This window comes from Filicampus tigris, chromosome 13 (genome assembly GCF_054856515.1).
Source record: "Filicampus tigris isolate MCC_2025a chromosome 13, RoL_Ftig_1.0, whole genome shotgun sequence".
In the NCBI taxonomy this organism is placed as follows: Eukaryota; Metazoa; Chordata; class Actinopteri; order Syngnathiformes; family Syngnathidae; genus Filicampus; species Filicampus tigris.
Window position 1 is genome coordinate 9,754,194 of NC_141229.1, and position 27,007 is coordinate 9,781,200.

Genomic DNA, 27,007 nt, shown 5'->3' on the forward strand with positions numbered 1-27,007 from the left:
CTTGAATGGCTACAGAATTCAGAGAGCCATCTGTGCTCTTGATTCCTGTCTGACTTTGAAGTTTTTTTGCACTCACAGGAGAGACACTCACTCCAATGAGGGCTCAAGGCGTGTGTGTATGCGCGTGTGTGTGGTGGGGTGTGCATGTTTCACTTCAATACAAGGCTCCATTTTGTTTTTCATTTACACAATACCTGTTTCGTCATATAGTGGCCAGAGTGGCCAGGAGCGGTTATTTACCTAGGCATCTATTAGGATATATATATATATGAGTACCTTCAGAAAACAGGTGAGCCATATGTGTATGAGTATCTTCAAAAAACAGGTGAACCATGATTGGTCGTTATTTGAGCCATGAGCAACTTCGATGTCATCTTGAGTCGACAGAAGTGACAAAATGGCCACCCTCTGAGCTAGTTAAAAACGGGTGGATTTCTCATATTCCACAAACGCACTATTAATTAGAATGCCATGTTTAGACCGGTAGGCCTGTATAGAACATATTCTTTATGACGGACCGGCAAACTTTAGTAAAATGCCCACCTGTTAATACAGTAGTCATTTACAACCCTGCAACTCTGCATCAGGTATGCCACAGGAAATGATTCAGTTTCACTTAAAAATTATTTATGCACTAGTTTAAATAACGTATCTTTGTTCATCTGTTCTGTTCATCTCAAGATGGTGCATGTAATCTGTGTATCATCATTTCCGTCTGCTGTATAATTTATTTTTGACGGTGTGCTGACATTTTTGGAAATGTGCCTCATATCAAAGGTTGGGTAACGCTGCCGTTTTGTTATATTTGCGGTATATGCTGACGAAGGATATTAGTTTGCCAAACTTTCAAAGAAAAACGGGGTGATTTTAATGTACCCTTAGTTGTTAGTGTGACTTTCTTTTGTAGCTCTGTCCCTTCAAGACAAGTGAACTGATGGTGAGCACATTGTGTGAACTTTTTTTTTTTTGAATGGCTGTGTGAAAATAATCACTGACTTTGAGCGTTGCTTAAAACCTGAGTGACTCTGGCAGGATACATCTGTAAGCACTTAAAATAAAAGAGAGACACCTCTAATACTTTAATAGCGCCGTGTTGCAGAGGCTTTCGGGGCACAAGGTGTTCTCAGTGTTAACGTACGGCTTACGTGTGTCTGCGTCGATCTCATCAGAGGAGCAAAAAGGGCTAGAAAAAATAACCCCAAGTGTGGACTCAATGACGGATAAACTTGCACTCAAGTTTCTCTGCTCTTGAAAGCAGCACTCAGGCTGTCAGACGGCGTCATTATTTACAAAATACCTCCATGACGTCACTGACGAGAGAAGGGGGGGGGGCTTTCTGTGTGTTTACAGATACTTGAACCACGTGCGGGCCTCCATGCCTCAGGACACTGCCGGAGGATACAGCTCGGCTTTGGCGTGTCATCGAGCCATCCAGGATGCGTTCAGTGGCCTCTTTCCCTGTACTGGCTGACCCCAAACTCGGGACACAACTTTACGGACTATTAATACATCACTGAAGACGACAAACACTATTGTGGTGGTCAGTGGCGTGAGATGTATAATATTTGTTTATTTTTTTTGGTGTCACTTTTATATTTACAGTAAATAAATCACAAATCAGTCCGTCTGTCGTAAGAGCAATTCATTCTAAAAGGAAAAGTCTTCAAAGAAGCTCTGGATTTGAAGTACTTAAAGCTTGTCTCAACTTAATTTGATAGTTAAGCAGGCCATGACAATAGGTACCCGAAAAAGCAAATGAGCTCCAATAGAAGAGCCGTATACAAAATTCTAAAAGATGCTGAGTTTTGAAACTGTCACAGAGACAAAGTAAATTAATATGGTATCGCAACCACCTCGACTATTATGAGATCTCATTTTGTTGTGCTAACAAAGTGTCTGATGAGTGTAGAACAAGAAAAAAAAAAATCAACTGAAATAATTCCTCAAGTTGACTCTCACATTGACATCAAGTTGTGATTTAATTCACTTTCATGATGAATCTGCGGTCTCACACTTTTGCCGCTTGGGGGTTGGTTCCTCTGAAGATTCTGCGGATAATTACAGGTAAAACAAAAAACAGTCAGTACAATGTAATAATAACACACTGATCAACATATTAGAAGCAGCTCTCAATATGACAACTGCAGGGTGTCCCGAAAGTATGAACCACACAAGTTCACATAAATCTTGTAAAGCACATGGCTCTTGGCATTACTCATGTTTGAAATCATGTTGTGTTAATTGTTACCTGTCTCTTCTTCATGCTGGCTGAAGAGGACTTCTTTAGGAAGGGTGAAGCTTACACACATCATGTCTTTGTTGGGTGCCACGTTGCGGACAAAATGCACGGAGCTGCGGCCCTCCAAAGGGGAGCCCAGGGCGAGAGACGCCCTCGCCACCATGTCCTCCTCCGGGTTGTCGTCTTTCGAGAAGCCGTAGCAGTGCACCGTGGGGAGTTTGTCGTCGCGGGGAGCCTCCTGATGCACGAGCCCTCTGAAGGCATCCAGGAACTCCAGAGCCAAAGCGGGCAGGTTCATTACCACGTGCACGCTGCCTTTTCCCTCCAACAACGCGAGAAGCTCTCGCTTGAGCGGCCCTCGGACGAACGCTCGGCCGTCCAGGTTGAAAGTTTTCACTTTGCCTTCCACCTTGTTCACTTTGCTGTTGTGTTGCAGCCACCTGTACGACTCCGGGTTGAGGTCGTTGGCGAACACGGCTGCGCCAGAGAGGGCCGCCGGGATGGCAAAGGGTCCCACGCCGGCGAACACGTCAAATACAGTGTCGCCGCGCTTGACCAGCTCCACCACCCGCTGGTGTTCCGTACTCAGCCTCGGGTTCCAGTACACGCGAGAGAAGTCAAACTCATACGTCACCCCGTTTTCTTTCACCTGGGAAACACACGCAGATGAGCATCTGAGCTTACATCCCGGATACAATGTCCATCCATCTATTCATTTTCTAGAGCGCCTGTCCTCAATATGGTGGCGGGTGACACAGTGAGCTGAAGCCCATCGCAGCTTGACATTAAGCGGTAGTTAACCAAATCAAATATTGACTACCATTCACACTCACGCCTACGGACAAAGGCTTCAATGAAACTAACATCATTGGCTTCCTCGAACGTTCCGAAAACATGCATGTTAGGTTAAGAGACTAAATTGTCCATAGTTGTGTGAGTGTAAATGTTTTTTGTCTACATGTGCTGTGCAATTGGTGTCCCCCCACCTCACGCCCCAAGTCAGCTGGGATGGGTGCAGGTTCAGCCGCGACCCGAAAATGGAAGCTGGATATACTTTATAGTCGCTATCTAATAAGTAGTGTATCTACACAAATTTAGTTTACAAGGAAATAAGATTTTGAGGTACACACTTTTCATTGTAACGACAATATTCAATGTGTAGTTAACTTATTTTAACACAGGGCACCGCTAATTATAAACAATGACACCAGTGAACCACCTTTATTATACTCATCTAATTTTTCTTTAGTATTTTGTTTAAACCAATAAAGCAGTTGACTTGTTTTTACGTCTGCATACACACTCATGTTGCAAATGTTACATGGCCACAATCTACGTGCCACGTGGAAAACGGGTTTTGAACAGACCATAGAGGTTTTTGTTGAACTTACTTTAGCGACCATGTTCTCCTCTCCAGCCAGCACCTCCATCTTGAAGTTGCGAAAAGTTGAGTCGATAATATTTGTCTTATTGACCACACACGTGACACCGGGGTTCTTGTCCATGATCACTTCACCTACAATGGCAGGGGCAGAGAACTTGCTCAATGTTTTTTTTTTGTGATTTTTTATTTTTTTGCAGGTGATAGAACTCCTGCAAAGCATGTTAGACAGCTCTTGAAACACACAGAATATATTACAGTTTCTGGAATCTCTGCTTTGTTGATGCTAATCCAAGACACGATGAAAACAGGTTTCTTTTTTTTTAAATCATGTGTCTCACCAAGTGGCCAGCAAGGCCTTCTCTTCTGGTCTAAACACTATCAGAAGCACATTTACACAGAACCTACATTTGCAATACAAATTCTTATATTTATTCCCTGAAATTGTATTAATTGCATATAATTTATCTAGGCTGCACTGTTTACAGTATGTGTCTGGATGATTTTTATTTATTTTTTTGTCCAATCACATTTTGGCTTCTACTTGCCTGCCATGTCATGCTGCAATTTTGTATAGTACTGGTGGTTTTTAATTGCAAAGTAATGGTGGTATAAAGAGGTGCATTAAGTTGGGTAAGTCCCCACTAAAGGCCTGAGTTAGCAAATGCACAGCTAGCCACTGGCTCTCACCAATGAGGTTCCTGTACGGGAGCTGGTGGTCCCTGAGGTTCATGTGTGCGATGTGTCCCACTCGGCTGAACGCAGACGTCACGTCCTGTCCCAGAGGCAGCACGGCCTCCAGCACCTCTTCACTCTTCAGATTGTCGTAGGTCAATTTCAACTCATAGTGCTGCAGCTCCTGAGAAACGTCGAATGACCTCAGCGCTTCCGCCTCAGCCTCACTAAAGCAGCCCGACGAGGACACTCTGTGAGGGTCCAACAGCACCAGCCTGAAGTCAGGACTCTCCTCTTTATCCTGAACTACTCTGGGCACCCCCGGGCGCTGGATGGTGGACTTTCTCAGGCTCTTCATCACCTTGTTGAGAAACCGCGTGGGCACCCGTAGGGCTGGGACAATGATTGTTTGTGCGAAGGCCTCTTTGTCAAGAGAAGTCATACCGCGCACCTGCGGAGGTGCCTGGTAGAGTTTGGGCTCCATATGGGGCATCAGTACAAAGTTAGCACGGGGGGAGGCTGCAGAGCTGATATTTCGGAGCACAGCGGAAACGTTCGGTTTGTCTCGTGTTTGCATAGATGAAAAGACTCTTCTGAGGAGCCTGCAACGACACACCAGACAGTTTAAGAAGCATATACGTGAGAAAGGTAACATGCATTCGACGTTTGATTAATGTAAAGGGATGGCCGTGTACTATTTTACCGGTCTATGCCACGAAAATTCACAGTCGGCTCTTACCTCAACATCCTTCAGAAACAGGCATGCTTCTTCGACAACGTCATTCGTGGTGGACCAATGCTCTCGTGTGATTGGTCGACAGAGGATACAACGTATGTTTGATAGGTCAGTGGTGCTATGACGTTTAATTTGCGACGGAAATAAAGCACGTGACTAAAACAACAACAAGCCAATTAGAAGAAAGATGTAAAAGTAATCCGAGAATATGACTTTATAACTCTGACAGCGATTGCGCGAAGCTTTTGTGACACTTTCGTGGAGTTCCTTGTGTGCTTTTTATTTATTAATGAAAATGAGTATTAACGGCGATGGAAACGCGGAACTTTGCAGCCAATCTGCCCACAGAGAGACAGAGGCGAACGACACAACGCCTTTACTGTCTAACGTAAGTAGAAAAAAAACTTAAGAGTAAAAGGATGGTTTTGTTGCATCCAAGTGCTTTCTCTGGAGTTCAATCATTACAACAAATCAGATTGTCACATTCATTTTTTAAATTTCTTTTGAAATGGGAATGCACATTTGACTCATTTTAAATTACACGTTGTTTGTAATGAAATCAGTTACACAGAGTAATGATGTTTACAGCCCAAACAAGTTGTTTAAGGTAACGCGGAGCTCCAAATTACTAAATTTCTTAATTCATTGTATATTCATATTTCAAAAATTCCAGAACTATTTGACATAAGACTCGCCTTTGCCGTAAATATACTTAAAATATTTTTATTTATAATATATATGATATTTGTAACAAACTGGCTTCGTTTGGACGACAATTAATGTAACAAAGCATTGAATGGAGACTCACTAGTCAGCTGAATTATTATTAGAAAGCGGTAATCAGAATGCAGACGAGCTGGCACTGGTTGGGCATTTTTCTGCTTACATTAGCATGTTGAACTGGTAACTGTGCAAACAGCACGTGACACTGAACAGGAAAGTTACACAAGTGAATATAAGTGTTTAATTGCTGTCATGCCAGCTAAAAAAGTGCCTATGGCTCAGTTGGTAGAGCGGGCTGATCAGTGACCAAATTCAGTTTGGTGTTCGAATCTTGGCTCCTTTTAATGTGCTTTTACTGCAAGTGACAGCAGCAAACCACAGCAAAACCATACTGGTTTACGCTGTATTTTTTTTAAATTTTAAATAGGGCTCGCTTTCACAAACAAACAAAAAAACATACGAAAACGTCACTTTGAATGTAAAATTCATCTAGCGTTGAAGATGACGTCGGGTCTCTTGGTAGTGTATCTCGGGTCTGCAGGTCAATCCACCCTTGTTGTGACACTGACACCGGAGTGGCCACTCGTCCGCTCCAGGATATCCCCTATTAGAAGGGTCAGTCAATTTATCCAGAGCTCAGGCAGCTGTCCTGCAGCCTGCGGCTCAAATCCCATCCTATCCATTCCCATTTCCATTCCCTGATCCCACATGCCACCGTGTTGCTCTTTCATGGGATCCATCATCAGGCCTGACCAGTTGTTGTCCACATCATCAATTAAAGTTATGTGATTTCTTCCGTTTGTTAAGCCCTTTTTCATATTTTGTGCAGCCGTGCAGGCCCAAAAACTCCTCCTTTGCCTCCTCTGTGTTTAACCTGATGAACGCAATCATGGGCAGTGGCATTCTCGGACTAGCATATGCCATGGCAAACACTGGCATCGTTGGCTTTTGGTAAGCAAATAGTAATACTCGTGTCTAAGATGAGTCAAGACAATTTATAAATGGTCATTTCTATCTGTACCTCTTACCTAGCATCCTGTTGACACTCGTGTCCAGCCTGGCAGCATATTCTATACATCTCCTCCTCAAGCTCTGTGACCTGACAGGTGAGAGTGACGCTCTCATTTTAGACAGTTAATCAGCAGAACAATCCCTCTTACATCACTAAGGATTGCATCAAGAAATCTGACTGAAAATGTGCATATATTTTTTTCCCCATTTCCTCATTATAATTGAATCATCTTTTGTTGACTCCTGCAGGAATTAATTCATATGAAGATCTGGGAGGGCGAGCATTACATAAACCAGGAAAAGTAAGTATTGTCTTTTTGATTAGGGTGAAGTCATTGCCTAAATTTCCTTCACTAAGATTATCATTTTGCTTTTCACTGATTCTAATGGTCCTCTTTCAAGTTTTTAAAGCGGGGTAAAACACATACTGTGGGACAGATCCCTGCTGTGACTAGTAAACAAGTGCATGCATATTAATAATGTAAGCTATAAATACAACACAAACTATTATCCAAAATCAGTTTGTCATTTCAAACGTATCTTACAATCCAACCCTTAAAAATATATAATTTTTGGGTTTTTAAAAGGGAAGTCAACGCAAACATTTTTTTTTCAAGAATATGTTCTATGCAAGCCCACTAGTTGAAACAGGGCATTCTGATAAATATTGCGTTTGTGGAATAAGTGTTAATCCACTCATTTTTAGCCATCTCTGGGGGCGGCCATTTTGTCTTCTGTCAACTGAAAATGACATCACAACTGCTCACAACGACCAATCACAGCTCAGATTCAGAAAACAGGTCAGCCGTGATTGATCGTTGTCTGCAGTTCTGATGTAATTTTCAGTCGACAGAAGACAAAATGGCCGCCCCGAGAGGTGGCTAAAAACGAAGGCATTTTGCTGCTTAACTTATATTCCACAAACGCATATTCCTGAAAAAATATGTTTGGCTTTTTTTCTCTTTAATGCATTGTGCATGTACATGCGCAATTCTCTTTAACTTCCACTAACAACCCAGATTAAATTTAGATCCTCCCTGAGAAGAAAGAGTAGAGGCTAGCTGTTTGCTCATCTGCTAACTACATTATAAATGAAAACTCCTCTCCTATTCATTTTTATTGTGTTGAATGACTTGTGAGGCACGTCATCCAAACAACACAACCAGCGCAAGCTTCAGGTCGCTTTTTAATTGGCTGTCATTCCGTTTCATGTCGCACCGACAAAGCTTCGGCCAACTTTGAGTTGACCACACGCGCATTGCACAAGGACTTGTGATCGTAAATATTGAACGGGAATGTGGGAGGAACCTGGAGTTCCCACTGGGCATAAGACCACATTCAAAAGTAGAACCTCAGAACTGTAACGCAGATGTGCTAACTACTCGACTGTCATGCTCACATGCGGCTCTGGAACTGATTGCTTCTAATTTAATAAATGATTCAATGGGAAGTACTGATTGGTTCTAATTTAATAAATGATTCCAATGGGAAGTAATTAGTGTGGCGGTAAGGCGAATCAAATGTTGATCAGCGTCACAAAATGGACTGTGTTCAACTTTGACAGTTGCACTGTTCTTGCATTCTGGTTGTACTAGATTGATCAAGATGTGCGTATAAATTTGCATGCTGAAAACCTGATGATAACCAACTGAAAATGTTTCCATAGGTTCTCGTTGGAATTGTAATCCTCATCCAGAATATTGGCGGTAGGTCTGTCCTCGTTTCTTTTTTATAAACATACATGTACATCAACTGGCCTCAAAATGTGACCGCTTTTACCGGATGAGATGAAGAGGAAAGATTCTGCCTTTAAACAAGGTAATAATAATCAGTTGTGATCGACACAGTACGTAAATAATTTAACAATATTTTCATTATTGGAGTTGAACTTTACAGTGGTGTGGAACTGCACCGCATCACGCATAGCTATTTCCAAAATTTCCTCTCATCTCGGTTAGCTTTCTCATTTTACCGTGCTGGTGGTCATAATGTTGGATGTAAGGCATTTTTTTCACGACATTGGCAATGACAATTACTCTCCTTGAGGCTGAGAGCGCCCCCTACTGTAAATATGTCCCCTCTTTATGTTTATTGCCGCTGGGCTGTAAAGGCTATTATCCAGATTCTGCCGATAACCTTTGACTCCATGGCTGCCGTGCTCTCGGCCGCTCTCCCTGGGGCCTGAAACCTGACTTGTGCTCTAATTGATCACTGATGGTAAAACCCACGCCCACCCTCTAAGACCTAGTAGGACCCCTCCCCTCAGGACTCCGCCCCCTCACTCTACGGCCGCAGTGATAGCGCTCCGGTGGTCATTAGCGGCGCGGCGCGGCCCAGCGGATTGTTGCGCTGCCCCTCTGGTATGTCTGTGGTTTCCCCCAGCATGGAGCGCGATGTGGGGGCCTGCATCTGTCTGCACCCAGGCCCCCTTTTATAAGAGCGCAATTAGCTTCACTCTGAGTAAACATTCGTCGGCACTGCCAAAGAGTGATAGGCCAATTGACCTTAATTACTGGCCAGCCCACAGGCTCGCACAGCCAAATGAAAGTGACTCTGTCTTATGTTTCACGCTGACTGTGCTTACTCTGATGACCACACACACACACACGCACACACACGCACTCACACTCATTTTCCTCTTCTACACGCGTGTTGTTACAACATGTTTTCTGACTACTCTACTAATAACCAATCCTTCTCTTCACTCAAGGACTTCTTTGTTAGAGAAGTAAGTACTGTATGACCACATCAGGTATTGTTGTGAAAGTGTTGCAACGTGATGTGTCATAGTAAGCCAATGCAGAAAACTGAACCAGCGCATTGTCTTATTTTTGTTGTTGTTGTTGTTGTTATTGTTGTCTATGTCTCTGCCAGCTAGTGATGTTTGTTATCGCTGCCATTTAAAAAGATATATTTTATTTATCCTGTGAAAGAAAATAAGGACTCACCGCAAGAATATATATATATATATATATATATGTATTTTTTTTTTTTTTAACAATGAATTAACTGAATACAAAGCCATAATCCAAAACTTTATAGAGGAATGGTGCAGAGAGGAACATCCAATTATATTTCAATCAATGTTGGTGATGATCTGGATAAGGGTGCATATATTTTTTGGGTGGTACCAATGGAACTGGTTCATCCAGTCCATTGAATCATATTGCACCCCTGTCCGTTCTTCATCCTCCATTAACCAGGAAGTAGCTAACTAATGAACAAATGGACAGACAAATCGAAATTACAGTCCGAATCATTTTTATCACATTTGTATAAGTGCAAATGTGAGAGACGGCCTGATTCCACTTGCATCTCTGATACCACCATTTAACCCTCATTGAAATATGACACCAGAAAATTATGATTGTTCTGCCCCCCCCTAAAAAAAGGAACATCAGTAACATAATAATAATGATATATCAGTGTAATACAATTCTCTGTCCTTATAGTTAAGTTAAAGTTATTGTTTTTATCGCCTCTCTTCTCTGATTGGCTGGGACAAATGTCATCTTTCTTCTGCCGTAAATGAAGGTGTGTGGCATCCTTACTGAGTTCATCAAATAGAAAGGGCTACACAATCTTGTCTAAATGCATTTTGCTTAGCTATCTACAGAACATCAGACTGTGGGACAACCCCCACTGCCTAAAGCAACAACCACACACAGCCAACATCTGCTTCTTTTTATTTTATTTTTCTGCACTTTTTAACTTTTAGAAACCCGTTTGATTGATTTGCACTTAAAACATTTAAAACAAAATCAGCGACTGTGCATAACTTTGAATAACAAATACTACAGCCTTAATTGAAACAAATCTACATGTTGCATGTATTGAATATCATTGCATCCCATAAAGGTTGGTTTTTTTTTGGCAAAAACTGCCAAAGTGTGCATTTTTTGGTATGGTCCATGTGGTGGTCTTCTTTCTCCTTGTTTTTAGTTCCTAACAAATTTTGGATGACGTGTTGCAGAAAATTCTGGCCGAATCCCCAAAACGAGGCCCATTTACTGGCAGCCTTAAGTGCATTTATTAATGTGTTTCCTTATTCTCAGAGCGAGTGTCCTTGTGTCTGTGTGGGCCGCAGGGTTATTGGACGAATTCTCCTTTATAAACACATGCAGGATCCGAGGGATTATGGTCGTAGTTTATTTAACGGCGAGTGCAAAAACCTTGCCCCGGGGGCAATAACGTCCCTCCTAACCCTGTCTGTGTCTGCCTTCCCCAAATGTAATCCCTTAACATTATCTGCCTTTATCACCGGCCGCGCGCTGCATCTGAAGCCCATTTCACGCCATAAACATGCCCTTGTTCTTCCGCAACCTCCGTCCCTCCTTGCGTTCGCCCCCGCCCTCGTGAATGACCCAAGGAAGTGACCCTGATCCCCCTTCTCGGAGGATGCGGGAGCCCGTCGGAGTCTGACGATGTCCCGTTTCCGAGCGAGGTGGAGAAAGGGGAGAAGTAGCGGGATTAGCGTCAGATATGATTATTGTTTACATTCCTCCCCCTCGCATTTCTCCCAAGATCTGCACTGCGTCTGCTCCTCTGCACTCAGAGCTTTGCTGTTGAGCTCCTTGAGCTGTCTGCTCCACCCATCTGCATTAACTCAGACACCTCCACCCTGCGCGCTGGACACCAACCACCTCCCACATACACACTAATAGTAATAATGCAATCACCTGACGTGTGTGGCATTTTGTGCTTTATGTGCTTGTTTTTCCCTGTCTTTGCAAACAAACACACTGAACTTTCCCTCTACTCTGTCGCAGCCATGTCGTCATATATGTTTGTTTTGAAGTCGGAGCTTCCGGCGGCCATCAGCAGCTTCCTGAGTCCAGACCAGTCAGGGTGGGTACACTTCTGAATTTCATTTGCGCAGTGTGTGGGCCGGCTCCATCTTTAATTATGCCCACAGAACATTTACTTTTTCAACTGTCCTGTTGCATATTTCTTGCAATTTTCCATTTTCAGTGACATTAATTAAATAATATTTAGTCTTTTTTTTTAAATTATTTTTTCAAAATAAGCAATTGGTTCATTGATTTTTTTAAAATTTATTTATTTATTTATTTTCTAATATTAGTAAAATCTAAATTTACATACACTTTTTCCTCTTTTTATTTATTGAATTTTGTTTACATTATTACACAGGATCTTCATTTTTTTTTTATCTTGTACTCGACAAATACTCAATAGATTGATTTAAAAATTAAAACTAATAAGAATTAAACTAAAATGAGGCATTTTTAAACAATAAATACTAAGAAAAAAAAAGAAAAAAACTAACAGAATTTTAAAAACAAAAGTTAAAATGAAATAAAAAAAAAACCAAAAGTTTTAATGAAAAATCCCAAACAATTATAATCCTGCTCGGCATACAAAGTTTTAAAATGATGAAAAAGGCACTCAATGGATTATCTTTTTCTGTTGTTGTGCCCATTGTTGTCGTCTGGTAGTGCATCTCAGTCTAACTGATGTGTTCAATGCGGCTTTTCGCACTTTCCTGCCATACTAGTGGAGTGGTGACAGTACTTTGGAAAAGCGGCCTGAGAATAGCCCACACTGGAATTCGAAACACCACCACCACAATCATCAGCCGAAAAACACGTGGGCAGTTCTACACGCAACGAAATCATTCCAGCAGGATACGACAATCGGCATGCGAATAAATGAAAACCTCTTTAACCAAGCCTGACAGTTTTTATCAGTTCATACTGCTCTTGTGTAGTTGTGCCTCGAGGATAATTTCTCCCTCAAGCTTTACCACTATACTAATACTTGGTGAGTAATTGCGCTATTAAACAGCATAACAGCACATTAGCTGCAGCCGCCATGTGTCGTTCTGTGTTCAGAAGCTTGTCTCTCTCACGGGCAAGTCAAAAAAGTGACTTGTATCACTCTGTCATTGGTTGCGCAGGTTTAGTGAGAGCACTAGCTGCTTTCGCTCCTTCAGCATTCGATTGTTCCTCAAGGCAGCTGTTTTGTATTAGCGCTCTGCTTTCACCCTCAAATCTCTCACACATGTTCCCCGGAATCAGACTGATACAAGGGGATATCAGTTTTGCCATTGTAATTACAGCCCGCTGCAGAGGGAAACAACGTTTTTGTTAATGAGTGGTTTTGCGAAAGCGAGCAGACGCACACTCAGGCCCATCGAAACCCAACTAGCAGAGATGTTTTGTATTACAGCGTGTTGTATTAGAAAAAAAAAAAAGGGGGAAATCAAATAGAGTCATTCTAGTTTTATGGCCCATTCATCGTAAAACACAAAATTCCTCCCCTCTCGTGCTCAGTTGTGGAGGGGAGATTGTGCTGTGCCGACTAAGTTTGTGCTGTTATTAAGCAGTTTGTTGAGACTGACTCCAAAGCTTCTTCCTTCGCTCAAGGCTGTCCTGCGTGGTGGAAAAGCGTGAAATCTTCCATATTTCACGGGTCTTCAAGGAATCTTGCCTCTCGGTAATCAGCCTTAGGCTACTTGGAAGGAGTCCCTCACACATGTAGATATTTTTTTTCACATGTGTGTTGATCTATTTTTCATATCTCCCCAATGTAAGAGAAGCTACCCTAAAAGTATTTGGACTTGCCATTTGTTTAATTGATTAATCATTAAATTCTCCCTAAATTGTCATTATTTAGTATACTCTGGCATAGTCTCAATTTTAAGCTTCAAACCTTGTGGAAACCGTTTGTTTCTACTCCAGCGTGGCTGTTCTCTCTACCACAAAGAAAGGTCCATATGCGTGCTTGGATGAGTTTGTGTGGAAGAACCTAAGCCATCAAAACACCTTTTGGGATGAACCAGTGAAGCCTTGCATTTTTGCGGTTGAACATTTGCAAAGTCGCAGTTGCAGATTGCGAGGGGAGGGGGAGGGTCAATACTCCATTCGCTGAAAAACACATTTGTTGTTTTTGTGCTCAGACCAGAGCCAAAGCGACTATAAAAATGTTGATCTGGAACTATCTTGGTTCCATGTTGAACTGAGGGGAGGGCGTTATTTAGTCAAGCCGTAGCCTTATCTAATAGAAAAAGTGCTTCGCCGCCATCTATAGGCAATTACAACCCAGTTTAATTTCTGGCGCCGCGAAGGACGTGACGGTAGTTTCCACAACATTGTTGTGAAGATGCAGAGGTAACGTAAATCTGTGAGTCCTCATGCTAATGCTGTCAAAACTGCCGTGGAATGGTCACAGGGTGTTGATGTGGTCAGAGCAGGTGCTGCTGACTATGGCAACCCCATAAAGAGCGCTGGAGCCAGGCCTTGTGACCCCATGCTGCGGTCCCAATGGTAGGCAGCACTCTTCCCGCTTGGCCTTGACCCTAGCGGAGCCGACGTGCCTTCCGCGTGCGTCACCTCCAACACCGGACGACCTCAATCAACATCAAACAGCCCCGCCTTTTTTCTACAGCAAAGGAAAATATTATTCCCCCCTTTCCACAAAAACCATGCGATACGCGGTGTGACCTGATCTGATGGCGCGCCGCAGCGTTTGAATGTGAATTACATAATTGTTATGGTTTGGGAGAGCTAAAGCCTTTAATGGGTACCACATGAGAGCTCTGTCGCTCTGTATTTGAGCGTTAAATGGAGACAAATTTCCAGCAGCATCCCCCTTTCAAGGTACTTCAAAAAGTCCTCACTGTCCCTGACATTTCGAAACTACTTTTGTTTCCAAAATGGCTCTCTGTTAGCCTTGAGTTTTTAGGTACTTATTGCCATTTGTATTTTGCTTTTGCAATGTCTCTATGAGTCAAGCTTTGTCAATGACAGATCAATTAGTTGTTTTTCAGTTACCGGTAAATTTTTTTTTTTTAGTTTGATGGCAGAATCGCTCTGAATGTTCTGAAGTCCTGTTTCAATGCCTGTTGAGCAGAATAATGCTGCCTGGAGTGTGTGTGTGTGTACATAGATGTAGCTGAGCTGTCCATGAATTGGTAGTGACTCGAATAGAGAAGCAAATTAGCCGTTAAAAACTAACGCAGAATTTACAATGCTCGGATTCAAGTCAGAACCGGTCTTAGCATATTGTCGCGTGTATTGTCACAGAGGAATGTTTGGGTAGCAACCCTCATGTGTGACGTATTGTAGCGTTTCAGAGTGAATCAAGCCAAGCGGTGAGCTAGCGACAAATGAATGACAACAAGAAGGATTACTGTTGGCCATAACCACGCCAAAACAACATATGAGTGGTATAATATTTTTAAACCGTGTACTGAATATGGAACTGTTTAATATGAACCAAAGGGTCTGAATAATCTGTTAATTTAGAGGTGTGTTATATTGACTTTATGTTCGTTTCTTGTTTTCCAGCGATGCCTGGTATGTAGACGGCAGACTGCTGCTGATCCTCGTTACACTATGTGTGGTGCTTCCACTTGCAATATTGCCAAAAATTGGTGAGGAAACAAGTCAAGAGGCATCTTTCAAAGGCTCCTCGCCTCGATCACCTACAATGTTTTACACTTTCAGGCTTCCTGGGCTACACCAGCAGCCTCGCCTTCTTTTGCATGTTCTACTTTACCATTGTGGTGAGTTGTAATTTTTTCCTCTTTTTTGTGTGTGTCTATTTTTGACATGTTGTGTTGTCTCCTCTTCAGGTTGTGGTCAAGAAATGGTCTATTCCCTGCCCGCTGCCGCATAATCTCACCATGTTCATGGATACATACCAGGTAATAGCAACTTCCTTAAAGTTTTTAAAAGGGAAGTCAGCGCAAACATTTGTTTTTCAAGAATATGTACGATGCAAGCCCACTTGTTGAAACAGGACATTCTGATAAATATTGCGTTTGTGGAATAAGTGTTAATCCTCTAATTTTTAGCCATCTCTGGGGGCGGCCATTTTGTCTTCTGTCGACTGAAAATGACATCACAACTGCTCACAACGACCAATCACGGCTCAGATTCAGAAAACAGGTCAGCCGTGATTGGTCATTGTGAGCAGTTGTGATGTCATTTTCAGTCGACAGAAGACAAAATGCCCGCCCTCAGAGATGGCTAAAAAAAGAATGCTTTTTGCTGCTTAACTTATATTCCACAAACTCAAAATTAATCAGAATGCCGTGTTTTAACTAGTGGGCCTGCTAGGAACACATTCTTGAAAAAAATATGTTTGGGTTCACTTCCGCTTTAAAGCGGAAATGACATCAAAATGACAGCACAACTACTCAGGCGTCAGGTAACGATCAATCCCGGCTCAGCTTCAGAAAACAGGTCAGTCGTGATTGGTCGTTACCTGAGCCTTGAGTAGTTGCAGTAGCAGTTGTGATGTCATTTTCAGTCGACAGAAGTGACAAAATGGCCGCCCCCAGAGATGGCTAAAAACAAGTGGATTAACTCTTATTCCACAAACAAAATATTTGTCAGAATGCCTTGTTTCAACTAGTGGTCTTTTGCGTAGAACATATTCTTGAAAAAAATATGTTTAGGCTGACTTCCGCTTCAAGTACACAAGATGCCAATCTTGTGTGACAGTGGTGGTCTAGACTAGAAGTGGGGGTCTCTGCTTGATAAGGACCAGAGAGGGCTGTGTGGAGTGACTGCTACCTTAGGGGAAGGAAGTTCAGGTGACCCCACCTCCTCACGCCCCCAGCCTGGAAGTGACCTCTGCCCTCTTTTATTATACAAACCATACTAGAACTCCAGACCCGGCGAGGGTTAACTTAGAGGCTTGTTTTCTTTTCAGCCCCAAAACACCAAGCAGTGGAATTCTGCTATTTCCCAGAAATGTTAATACAGTGGAGCCAAAGTTGAACGCAATATTTTTCCACAGGAAATCATCAAACCCGTATTAGCTTTATATGCACTATGTGGACCTTATTAACTGTCATACAAGTCTCAAGGAACTTAATCAATGTATGAAAAACAAAACCGGTGCTACTAAAACTACTAAAAATGCATATAGAAAATGAGAACACTTGCAACAAGCTATGGTAGGCAAAAATCTCTCACACGCACTAAGTTGGTCCCACCTGACTTGAGCTCCTGATGTCATTCACTAGGCCTCATCCCTGAAAGGCACACATACAACACGAGTATTTCATTTACGTATTACACGTTATGAAACCAGTTCATTTTCTCACATTCTCCTTTATTACGTTTTGATACAAAACAGTGCTTTTCCTTTATTAAAAACACAAACAAAAAATTGGGGTGAAAAGGATTACGAGTAGAACCTAACCGCTTTGTTGGCACCTCACTAATCAATGAACTTCAAATTTGGTTTGACTTTTGAGGCATATTTTTCCAGAATACCAGGTATGTCATAAAAGTTCCAGGCCTGGTGTCACAAAAGGGTCAAACCTGTAGTTTGTATTTGAAAAATAGGTTTTGTGATACCAGTCCTTGAACTCGGACACGCCTCCTATTTTCATTAATGGCCTGCAATTTTCCATTGTATTTGTCGTTTGTCATCTCTTCTCAGGGATAACAGACTCCCTCTTCTGTCCCTGTTTGTGCAGGTATCAAATTCCTCCGACGCGGAATGCACGCCCAAACTTTTCATTGTCCAAAGTAGGGTACGTACATGAAGTCAGTCCTCCCTGCTACACACACACACACACATGCACACGCACGCACACGCTCTAACAACAACAAGAGGTGGCTGTGAGAAGTCGTTAAAAATGTCTGCTGCTGTTTGTAAGCTCTGATGACATGTCACACTTTCACCATTGAGGGATGGCTTATGTGTGACTCATGTGTGCATGCAGAAAGCTCATAAAGTACATGCTTTCAGCTGGAAAGTTAATACATTTGAAGAAAACACAACCATGATCATTCACGTGCGAATGTATTTACATAAAGCGGTTTTCCACTTTTCATTTTCTTTTTGCGGTTACACCTTAGTCTAGACTGCTGTACCCACAATAAGCATACCTCCACCCACCGGCCCCTCACACCTGCGTGGAAGTGTGAGCTGATAATTTGCTAAAAGCCACACCTATGTGTGTTTCAGAGTGCCTACGCCATCCCCACCATGGCCTTCTCTTTCCTATGCCACACAGCCGTCCTGCCAATCTACTGCGAACTGGATCGGTCAGCTCTGCAATTCTAATATTTTACTGAATAATGCCATGTCTATATTACAAACACAGGTGTCTTTTTTTTTTTTGAACGTGTCTTGTTCTATGCTCTGAAAAAAAAAAATTGAACAAAAATCTGCAAATAGGACGAGTATGTAGGGGTCTAAGTGTAATTCTTTACATTAAATATTGAATTATATAAAAATAACACATTACATTTCTTTAAGGGGGGTTGAGCTTGAACAGATTACTACGTTTCCATTCATTTCAATGGGGAAAGATATCTTGAGGGACAAGTGTTTTGAGTTACAAGTGTGGTGGTCATGGAATGCATTGAACTTTGATCTCAAGGCACCACTGTATATGCGAAGAAGGCCTTGACCAAAGTACTGTATAATTCCAGGTAAAAATGCTTGAAATTGTGAGCTCGAACAGGAATTTTCCAAGCAAGAAATTGTCCAGTGTGTATGTGAAGACTGCATTGCAGATGTAGAACATTAAACGCATTCTTAAATTGAGTTTTTAAAAATACTGTACCCCTCCCTCATTGTGCATCATTGCTTGCCTCTTTCTGTCTTTCTTCTCCTTTGCTTCAGACCAACCAAAGCGAGGATGCAGAATATTACCAATGTCGGCATCAGCCTCAGTTTCCTGCTTTATTTGGTTTCCGCCCTCTTTGGCTACCTCACCTTCTACGGTAGACCGCAGCACGCAGTCCACGTCAAAGCACTCCACCGAAGCCGCGTGCTCAATAGTCCACCTGTTCTTGTCTACCCACAGCTCACGTAAACTCTGAGCTTTTGCTCGGCTACAATGCGTACATCCCGCGTGACATCGTGGTGATAACTGTTCGGTTCGCCATCCTCATCTCTGTGCTGTTGACCGTACCGCTTATCCACTTCCCGGTGAGTCGCAACTAATGAATTGTGTGGTATCGTACATCTGCACTAACAGTAAAACACATGATATAGAGACTCATTGTGTAAATGCTTAGCAGCTCTTACAAATGTTGTATGGTATTCTACAGCCCCCTCCCCCCAAAAAAGTTTGTTGAATTATTATTTTGAAAATTTTCAACACTACTCTCTCCACATTTGTCCGCCAATTCAAACCGTTCCAATTTCAAAATGGTCATCTCATTCACAGTACATCTTGTGAACGCTCTATAGGTTTTCAACTTTTAAAACAGGATTTTCTATTGTGTTACAAATTGGATTTTTTTTTTTTTTTTCTGACGTTGATATACTGGTAAAATAAATTTGTGGTGCCTTAGGCCTTGTCTACACGTAGCCGGGTTTTTTTTAACTACCGTATATCCTCCCCTGCCCGCCTTCGTTGGAATACACATAAAAAAACGCATTTACACGAAACCATGGAAGTGCGTTTTCAAACATGCCAAGCCTCTAGGCGGCAGCAGTTAGCCGAATATTGTCCATTCCGAAGGAACTTCCGTCCTTTGACGTCACTTCTACGAAACCAAAAACACGGCGCCAAACGCGTTCGGGAGGACCGACAATAGGTCAGAATTGCTTTTAAAGCTTTCAAAGAGAAGCAGTGGTTGGTTGCGGACAAATAAGTAAGCAAAAAGTGCCTCGAGAATGGCTATAACCAACGCAGTGCCGCGGGAATCCATATTGACTCGCATGAAAACACAAGTCGCGCAAGTGACGTCAGAGCATTTTTTGTCGCATAATGACAACGTAAATGACTGTCCACAGCCAAACGCGGATCCGGAGATATCCGCAAATCTCCAGGCTAATATCCACCGTTTGCAAAAACCCCGGCTACGTGTAGACAAGGCCTCAGTTCACTACGTATGTGTTTGTGTTTTCAAGGCTCGTAAGGCTGTGATCTTACTGCTGCGTGGAAATCTTGCATTTTCCTGGCTGACACACATCGCGACCACTGTTGTCATCCTGGTAGTGGTGCTCTTGCTGGCCATCTTTGTGCCCGATATTCGGAATGTGTTTGGAATAGTGGGTAGGTTGTACAATTCATATTGTTACTATACAGTGAAACTCCAAAGTTGAAGGTCCCAATAGTAAAACAATTAGGAGTAAAATCATTATTTTCTGGATGAAAATGTTAAAAAAACAAAAAAAAAACGTTGCCTTAGCAAAACACATATCAGGGTTGGGTTACAGTCTCCAAGTGACCACTTCACATCAGAGATGTGCGTCCACCATGTCGCGACTCTAGTGCACAACTGGCATGCTGCAGTTAAAGGGAAATTGGTCATGATTAAAGCTGGCTGTGACCACTCCCACAGTGGCACATCCCTCCCTCTTGCAGATCCGTCAGCATGCGCTTGTCTGTCAAATTACCGCTGGGTCTAACTCTCATCCCCGCAGAAATATGCCACGTACCACGTCGGATTTATCCCGGTCACGGAAATAGAGCCTCAAGTGTGTTATTTGTTGTACCACACAGAAGAATACCACTGATGAGGAGCTATGGAACTCAAAATTTAAATTACTGTGACAGAGGATGGGGTCGAGCTTCTCAGTACAATATAAGCAGTACAATAAAAATGTCACGTTTTTTTAAATTCCAATGGTACCTGTAAAATTTACTGTGTTCACTCTCCTTTATATTTCTCTCAGGGAGTAATTTTGCGTTATTTTAGTTGTTATTATCCAGTGAGCAAAATTGCTGTAAGACTTTTTGGTGGCTTCAACATGGCCATATGCAAATGAGCAACCGTTTTATCTTATTTTTATTTTACTTTTATCATTCTTTCAATGTTTATCTCACCGTTATTGACTCAAATAAATAGATTTACTTATAGATTAAAAAATATAAACGTTGGAACAAAAAGGCTATACTGCATCGGGGCACAGGAACCAGTGACCTGGGGGAACATTCTTTTGAAAATGTTTTGAAATCTGTTGTGTGTTATTGTTTAGAACAATGCATTTTAATTTTTTTATTTAAAAAAAAAAGACATATATATTACTGCACAGTACTGTACTGTTGTCATTGGAAGTTTGAATTATTGTCCAATGGCTGATAAATTATGCTGACAGTTATTTGCATTGTCTACTTGGGAAAAGCAGAGAAAACAAATCATTTGGAAGACATTATACTGTAGTTGCAGTGTCTGCTCAATGCTCACATATATTTTATGGCGCAGTCAACCGTTTAATGAAGCAGTTACCCTCACACAAGTTGTCGTCTTTGTTTGCCAGGATCGACCACATCCAGCTGCCTCTTGTTTGTCTTCCCCGGCCTCTTCTACCTCAAGATTAGCTGCCAGCCCCTCGGATCTTTTGACTCCATCGGGGTAAGTCTGCTCTCTATGGACAGATGTGAATCTATTTCAAAGCACTTCTCTCTAAAAGAAAATAGACACAATTCCTTTAATGCAAACATTGTGTTTGTAGGCAGTGTGTCTGGTGGTCTTTGGTTTTATCATGAGCGTCATCAGCTTCTCAATCATCATCTTCACATGGATACAAAGTTCTTAGCCCTCAGCCCCCAATTCCTCTTTCTCAAAGCACACGGGCAAAAAGGGAGAATTATACCAAAGAAGCTCTTGGATGAATTAAAGGAATAGACATGTTAGTTGGTGTCCCTCAGGCTGTGTATTTTTGATGTAAAATTGTAGTCATCATGCACAAACTTTAGGGTGGCTGTTTGTTTGTTTGAGTTTTCTGTTAACCTCACAATTATTTGATAACATTGTTTACATTCTAGCTTTTCATGATTGAAATTCTTGCACCTTTTCAAATTAAGTGTCATTTAAAAAAAAGCCTTTGATGGAATTTTTTTTAGTAAATGCTGTAATTGCACATATTTGTCACAATGGACACATTGGATTTCAAAACTAGTTGTATTCACTATTTTTTTTGTAATCTTTTTGTTTCATTTATATTTGTCACTTACATTCAAAAAGGTTTAAAGAACGTTTGGCTCTACTTGGTGCTCATGATCATTTTAAATCTGCTTGATTGTATACCGTAAATGGTATAGTCAGATGTATGTCAATTGAAAAACACTCAATAAAAGGGAAATGTTCTGTTTCGCAGTGTGTCACATTGTTTCATATCTCTTTATCAGAATTGTGCAACTCACCAGTTAAACATGTTTGATTGGCATGCGTAGTTTGGATACCAAGACCTGCCTCCGCTGTTATATTGTAGTTTTATTGAAAGCCACATACTCTGCACTTTCTGATTGTGATGCTGTTTGCATTTGAGCAGCCTCTTCTGCTTTTGATGGAGGGAAATTATGGCAGAGAGCAACACCGGCCCACTCTTGATGCCACCCTCGAGGAGGTTTCCCAGACTAAGAAATGACCCCTGAGCCTTCCTTACAGGGACACACCTATGGAGGTAATCCTTGTGATTATTTGGCAGAAACCAAGAAGACGACGAATTATCTTTATTTACCGGTATGTCCAAACAAATACAAGACATTTGACCCAGCACACGCAATAGTGGGCACAGCAAACACGCTGCTACTTAATGGGGAAATCAACCCAAACATTTTTTTTCAAGAATATGTTCTATCCAAGCCCACTAGTTGAAACAAGGCATTCTGATAAATATTGCGTTTGTGGAATAAGAGTTAATCCACCTGTTTTTAGCCATCTCTGGGGGTGGCCATTTTGTCACTTCTGTCGACTGAAAATGACATCGCAACCACCGAGGGCTCAGGTAACGACCAATCACGGCTCAGCTTTAGAAAACAGGCGAGCTGTGATTGGTCGTTCCCTGAGCTTTGGGTGGTTGTGATGTCATTTTCAGTCAACAGAAATGACAAAATTACACTGACTTAGGTCCATCTTACTCGCAACCCTATAAGAGCTATATAAAAATATAATTTCTCCTGGTTCTGATGTTGTATGTGCAGCTTCCTCAATGTGGTGTTTCACTGTGGTTCCAAAATAGGGAATACTGCACACAAAAAGTGTGTCATGAAAAGCGCACAAATGTTTCATAAATGACATTTCTGCCTCTGTATATTTTTTCGGACAATTTTTTGGGGGATGAATGAAAGAGCTTACCTTGGCGTCGTCTAAACTGAGCAGCACAACAATGCTACCAAGTATATGACCTCAATCTCTTTTCACATGCATTCCATGCATGACCTAACTATAGGAAGACATTAAGCAATGCAAATAAAATCCCACTTTTATCACCAGAAATGATATTTTAAGCAGTCTTATGACACAAAACGCATGTGGGACTGTTTTTGTTTAGTTAAACTCACTCCAGTGTCCAGTGATATGACAACACCATCTCCGGGGGTCGAAAGGATGGAATGAGTTGCAGGGATGGTGGTGGGGGCTCAGATCCACTGCTCTGTGGACAACCTCCGCTCTCATATTGTTCTAAGAGGTGTTGGCTGTGTTTTTTTTAAATAATCAGCCATGTTATTAAAAATCAGGAATTTCTGCTTCCCTCTGTGTTTGTGGTCCCAAAATCCTGACCTTGACCTTGGAGTGAAACAGATGGGAAAGATGCATACAAGCCTTCCTCTTTATCTTTCAATAACATCAGATCAACAGGAAGGGACCATCAAATGTTGTGTGTGTGAAGCATCTTTTCTGGTTCTATGCATCTTCAGAAGAGCACAGCACATGCAAAGCATGCAGTCTGATTGTCTCATTTCCTGCTCACAGCCACTAGAGGGCTTACATGCACGATATCTGGGGGATTACTATGATTTGTTCTGATGATTAACAGTTCTCAATTCGTTTATTTCTTTGGAATTTTGGCTCTGGGACAGCCGCTGATATAAGGTGAAAGGTTGCCAGTTTGCCCCAGGGTGATTTTGTGAATGAGGCATCGATTGGGAATCAATCCCATGGCATCTTGCCTGAGCGAGCCATTATGCTACGACCAAAGCATTTGAAATTGTGTTGTTTCTTAGGCCTAATAAATGACCATTTTCTATTCTTAGAAAGTGAACACATTTTGAAAACTTACTTTAAAAATGGATCCAGTCGTGATAGAACTCTGGCTGTACTGCCGTCTGTCACTCAAAAAATGGATTGGCTGGCAACCAGTCCAGGATGTACACCACCTCTCCCCCTAAGTCAACTGGGCTAGGCGCCAGCCCACCCGTGGCCCTAATGGACAAGGGGTATAGAAATTTATGGATGATGTGTGGTATATGAAATTATTTTATTTCACAATTTTATTTGATCATATATGATAAATCAGTTTAATAAATAAGCAATGAATTAATACATTGCAATTAATCAATTGCAGGGCTGAGAGTGTATCTGAATTAATGCAACAAATTGAACAAGACTTTTGATCATGTAAAAGTGGGCCGGAATAAAGGGTGGAGCGGACCGTATATTGGCCGTGGGCCATACTTTGCCCATTCCACGTATACAAGACAGGTAATAATGCGAATTTGTAAAATTCACACTGTTTTTTTCCCGCCGGTTTCAATCGGGCAAAAATCATGTGAATCACTAACACTTCTCCTGATACTTCGAGTTCTCCGCAGCTACTCACTACATTTTTCTCGTTTTTCAGTGTCTCAAATACTGCATGTGGAGTGAAAAGCTAGCAGACAAGACTACAAGAACCACGACGGTAAAGATGGAATTTTTATAGCGCCAAGATGAAAATCAAGGTCAAAGGTGGAAAGGAAAGGTGAGATAAGGCTATAGTAAATAAACAACCTTGCGATGTTTCAGGAAGTATCTTTTTGGGGGGAGGTGGGGGGTATTTTGGCAGTTTGAGAGGTGGTGGGCTCACCGGTCAACAGCCCAGCATGGGGTACGGTCAGGGGCGGTGAGCTGAGGGCCAACTCGCCTCTCCATGATCCCATCACTCGCGGGCTGAGCTCTTAATGCGGCCCTGACGCCTCCCTGGCGCTGGGGCCACACTGCCTGCCTCACATCTGGAGCCAATTACCCAGAAGGGCTGTGACAGAGACTCCCAACACCACTACCACCCTCTGCTATCCCTCATCTCAGTTAGAACAAGCAACAAACCAGGTATGGAAAAACAACACTATAGCCAGACTGAACTTTCAACGAAGCTTTGTTGATTACGAAGATGTAGAGCTAAGGACCTCTCAACACAGTAACTCATACACATGGCGTTGAATAAATATATTAAATAAATAAATAAAAATGAGAATTAAAAAAATGATGGAAAAAAAAAAAAATCTCACCTACAAGGTTGTAGAAGATATGTCAACAGTCAGAAATACTGTTCTATGTGTTACAATTTTATTAACGGAAAAAAAAGAAAAACATCATTGTAAGCTGCTTATGCAGAACTCCAGGGTCTAGTATACCACAGATGCTTTCAGCAGCTGAGTTGAAAAAAATCTTACCAAAAACGACAAAACTATATTTATCGGCAGAGACTAAAACATTGATCTTTTAAACCCAAAAGAAGCACAGAAAGACAGAAGAGTTTATTAATACTTTATACAATTTCAGTCTCCACCTTACTAGACCCAGTCAAATTACAAAGTAGGCTACATCACAATGTGCCACATTAATTGACTACATCTTCACAAACGCATAGACAAAAACATAATGAGCGGATTACAAATGAATTATATTACTGATCATTTACCAGCGTTTGTAAATAATCGGGAAAAAGGTTGATTCAAATAAATCAAACCAACCACCCAGAAGAAGAACCACTGGTCTAAGCAGTCCTGTTTGGCGTTGATTATGTGGAGGGACAGGATGCGCATGGCTCTCAAATCAGAAGAGTGAGCTGTTCTGGATTACAAACACATAGTGGTTCTGCGGCTCAAATAAAGTTATAAATTGGAAGTTTTTGGCTCCGTCGTGACTGTTCTGCATGTTTGCACCACCAGAAAATACACCAGGATTCCTATTTGCTCATAAAAGACATGAGTCCATGTGCCCAGTCGGATGTCTCGAGTCAGACAGTTCCCATGGGTGCATAATTCAACATTTGACATGGTCGTATAGAGAGCGAAAGCGAAGCTGGAGAGAGGCGAGTGTGACGCAGAGCAAAAGGGGGAGTTTGACAGACAGAGGGAGGAAAAAGCGGAATGTCTGCACAACAAAGACAAAATAAATCAAGTTGGACTGTAAAAATGTCAGCTGTGGCTCCGAGAGAGAGAGAGAGAGAGAGAGAGAGAGAGAGAGAGAGAGAGAGAGAGAGAGAGAGAGAGAGAGAGAGAGAGAGAGAGAGAGAGAGAGAGAGAGAGAGAGAGAGAGACGGGAGAAGAGAAAGTCCAATACTGTATACAATAGTTGCTCCGTCATCAAATCAGAGGCACTATATTCAGTGGACATCTTCTGCTCCCTGCTGGACAGTTATGGAAGGCATTTCATTGCACAACTGCACAGCTGTGGCGGTCCTATCTTGAATAGCTTGGAATTAAGGAAACAAATGGAGAATAAATAAACACACACACACACACACACAAAAGTACTGACACTCTGTACTTAGATTGAAGTCAACACAGATAAAATACTCTGGTAGAAGTAGAAGTACTGATTTGATTAATTCAGTTAAACTTAAAAGTATCAAGTTCTTCACATGTCTTCTGGGTTTGGTCATGTGACATTTACAAGCCGGGCCCTTGGGCACTGTGATGTAATTTCAGCAAGTGGCATTATAAGGCAAAATGGCGGCCCCCTAAGATGGATAAAAACAGGTGGAATTTTCCGCTTAATTCACATTCCACAAATGCAAAATTAATCAGAGTAACGTATTTTGATAAGTGGGGGCGCATAGAAGATAATATTGTAAAGACGTTTATGACTTGACTTCCCTTTTAAAATGCCAATTAGGAAATTACTTTCTTCCCAAATATGTGGCATCATTGTCAAAAGTGTTCCCTCATTCACGTTTTGCTGCTTGTTTTTTTTCGCCATATAAACACCCAATTACTAAATCCTTTTGTGCGGCTAGGATAGTCACGTTCCTTTGACATTGTTTCAAAGGAGTTTATCGTAGCCATCATGTCCGCTAGCCAGGCTGAGCTGCACTGTAGTTGTTTGTGGAGTAAAGTAGATGCTCGAGTCCGAGGCAGTTACACTTTTCCTGTCCCTTACCTAATATATTCCATATGGGAACTCTGTACGCCATACCAGAAAAAAAAAGTGTTAAACCTGGTTACTGTGTTGGTCAAAGCATCTTATAATCAGCCTGATTCATCATTACAAGGCCTCTCTGCTCTGCCCTTTTTTTTTCTCTCGAAAAGGTTAGTATACCAGAGATGTCTTTAATATACTTTGTACCACCACAGCTTTTTATTTAGAAC

The 27,007-nt window shown here is 41.8% G+C and overlaps 3 protein-coding genes across 8 annotated transcripts in view; 2 read left to right on the forward strand and 1 right to left on the reverse strand.

Annotated features, from left to right (window-relative positions):
- The window catches only part of mnat1 (MNAT1 component of CDK activating kinase), a 38,171-nt gene extending 36,548 nt beyond the window's left edge, over window positions 1-1,623 (forward strand). Inside the window, exon 8 of the mRNA XM_086048725.1 lies at window positions 1,351-1,623. Within this exon, the coding sequence (XP_085904851.1) occupies window positions 1,351-1,471 (121 nt within the window). The 3' untranslated portion in view covers window positions 1,472-1,623. The remainder of the gene's footprint in view (window positions 1-1,350) is intronic.
- Window positions 1,533-5,150, reverse strand: trmt5 (tRNA methyltransferase 5). 2 transcript variants are annotated; one of them, XM_086048719.1, is made up of 5 exons: window positions 5,035-5,150; window positions 4,311-4,897; window positions 3,631-3,755; window positions 2,249-2,888; window positions 1,533-2,048 (listed from the first exon to the last, which is right to left on the reverse strand). In XM_086048719.1, the coding sequence occupies exons 1-5, from the start codon at window positions 5,040-5,042 to the stop codon at window positions 1,990-1,992; spliced, it is 1,419 nt and encodes a 472-aa protein (XP_085904845.1). In that variant the 5' UTR covers window positions 5,043-5,150; the 3' UTR covers window positions 1,533-1,989. The 2 variants fall into 2 exon arrangements, with proteins under 2 accessions (XP_085904845.1, XP_085904843.1); XM_086048717.1 differs by lacking the exon at window positions 5,035-5,150 and having other exon boundaries at window positions 4,311-4,994.
- Window positions 4,351-21,806, forward strand: slc38a6 (solute carrier family 38 member 6). Of its 5 annotated transcripts, XM_086048721.1 has the most exons (18): window positions 4,351-4,943; window positions 5,050-5,139; window positions 5,365-5,419; window positions 6,584-6,705; window positions 6,787-6,860; window positions 7,015-7,067; window positions 8,432-8,471; window positions 11,535-11,613; window positions 15,075-15,160; window positions 15,234-15,292; window positions 15,362-15,433; window positions 17,222-17,278; window positions 17,716-17,795; window positions 18,379-18,479; window positions 18,563-18,687; window positions 19,618-19,762; window positions 20,971-21,065; window positions 21,166-21,806. In XM_086048721.1, the coding sequence occupies exons 2-18, from the start codon at window positions 5,129-5,131 to the stop codon at window positions 21,247-21,249; spliced, it is 1,338 nt and encodes a 445-aa protein (XP_085904847.1). In that variant the 5' UTR covers window positions 4,351-4,943; window positions 5,050-5,128; the 3' UTR covers window positions 21,250-21,806. The 5 variants fall into 5 exon arrangements, with proteins under 5 accessions (XP_085904847.1, XP_085904849.1, XP_085904848.1 ...); XM_086048723.1 differs by lacking the exon at window positions 5,365-5,419 and having other exon boundaries at window positions 4,352-4,943; XM_086048722.1 differs by lacking the exons at window positions 5,050-5,139; window positions 5,365-5,419 and having other exon boundaries at window positions 4,353-4,943.
- Window positions 21,807-27,007: the final 5,201 nt, after the last annotated feature.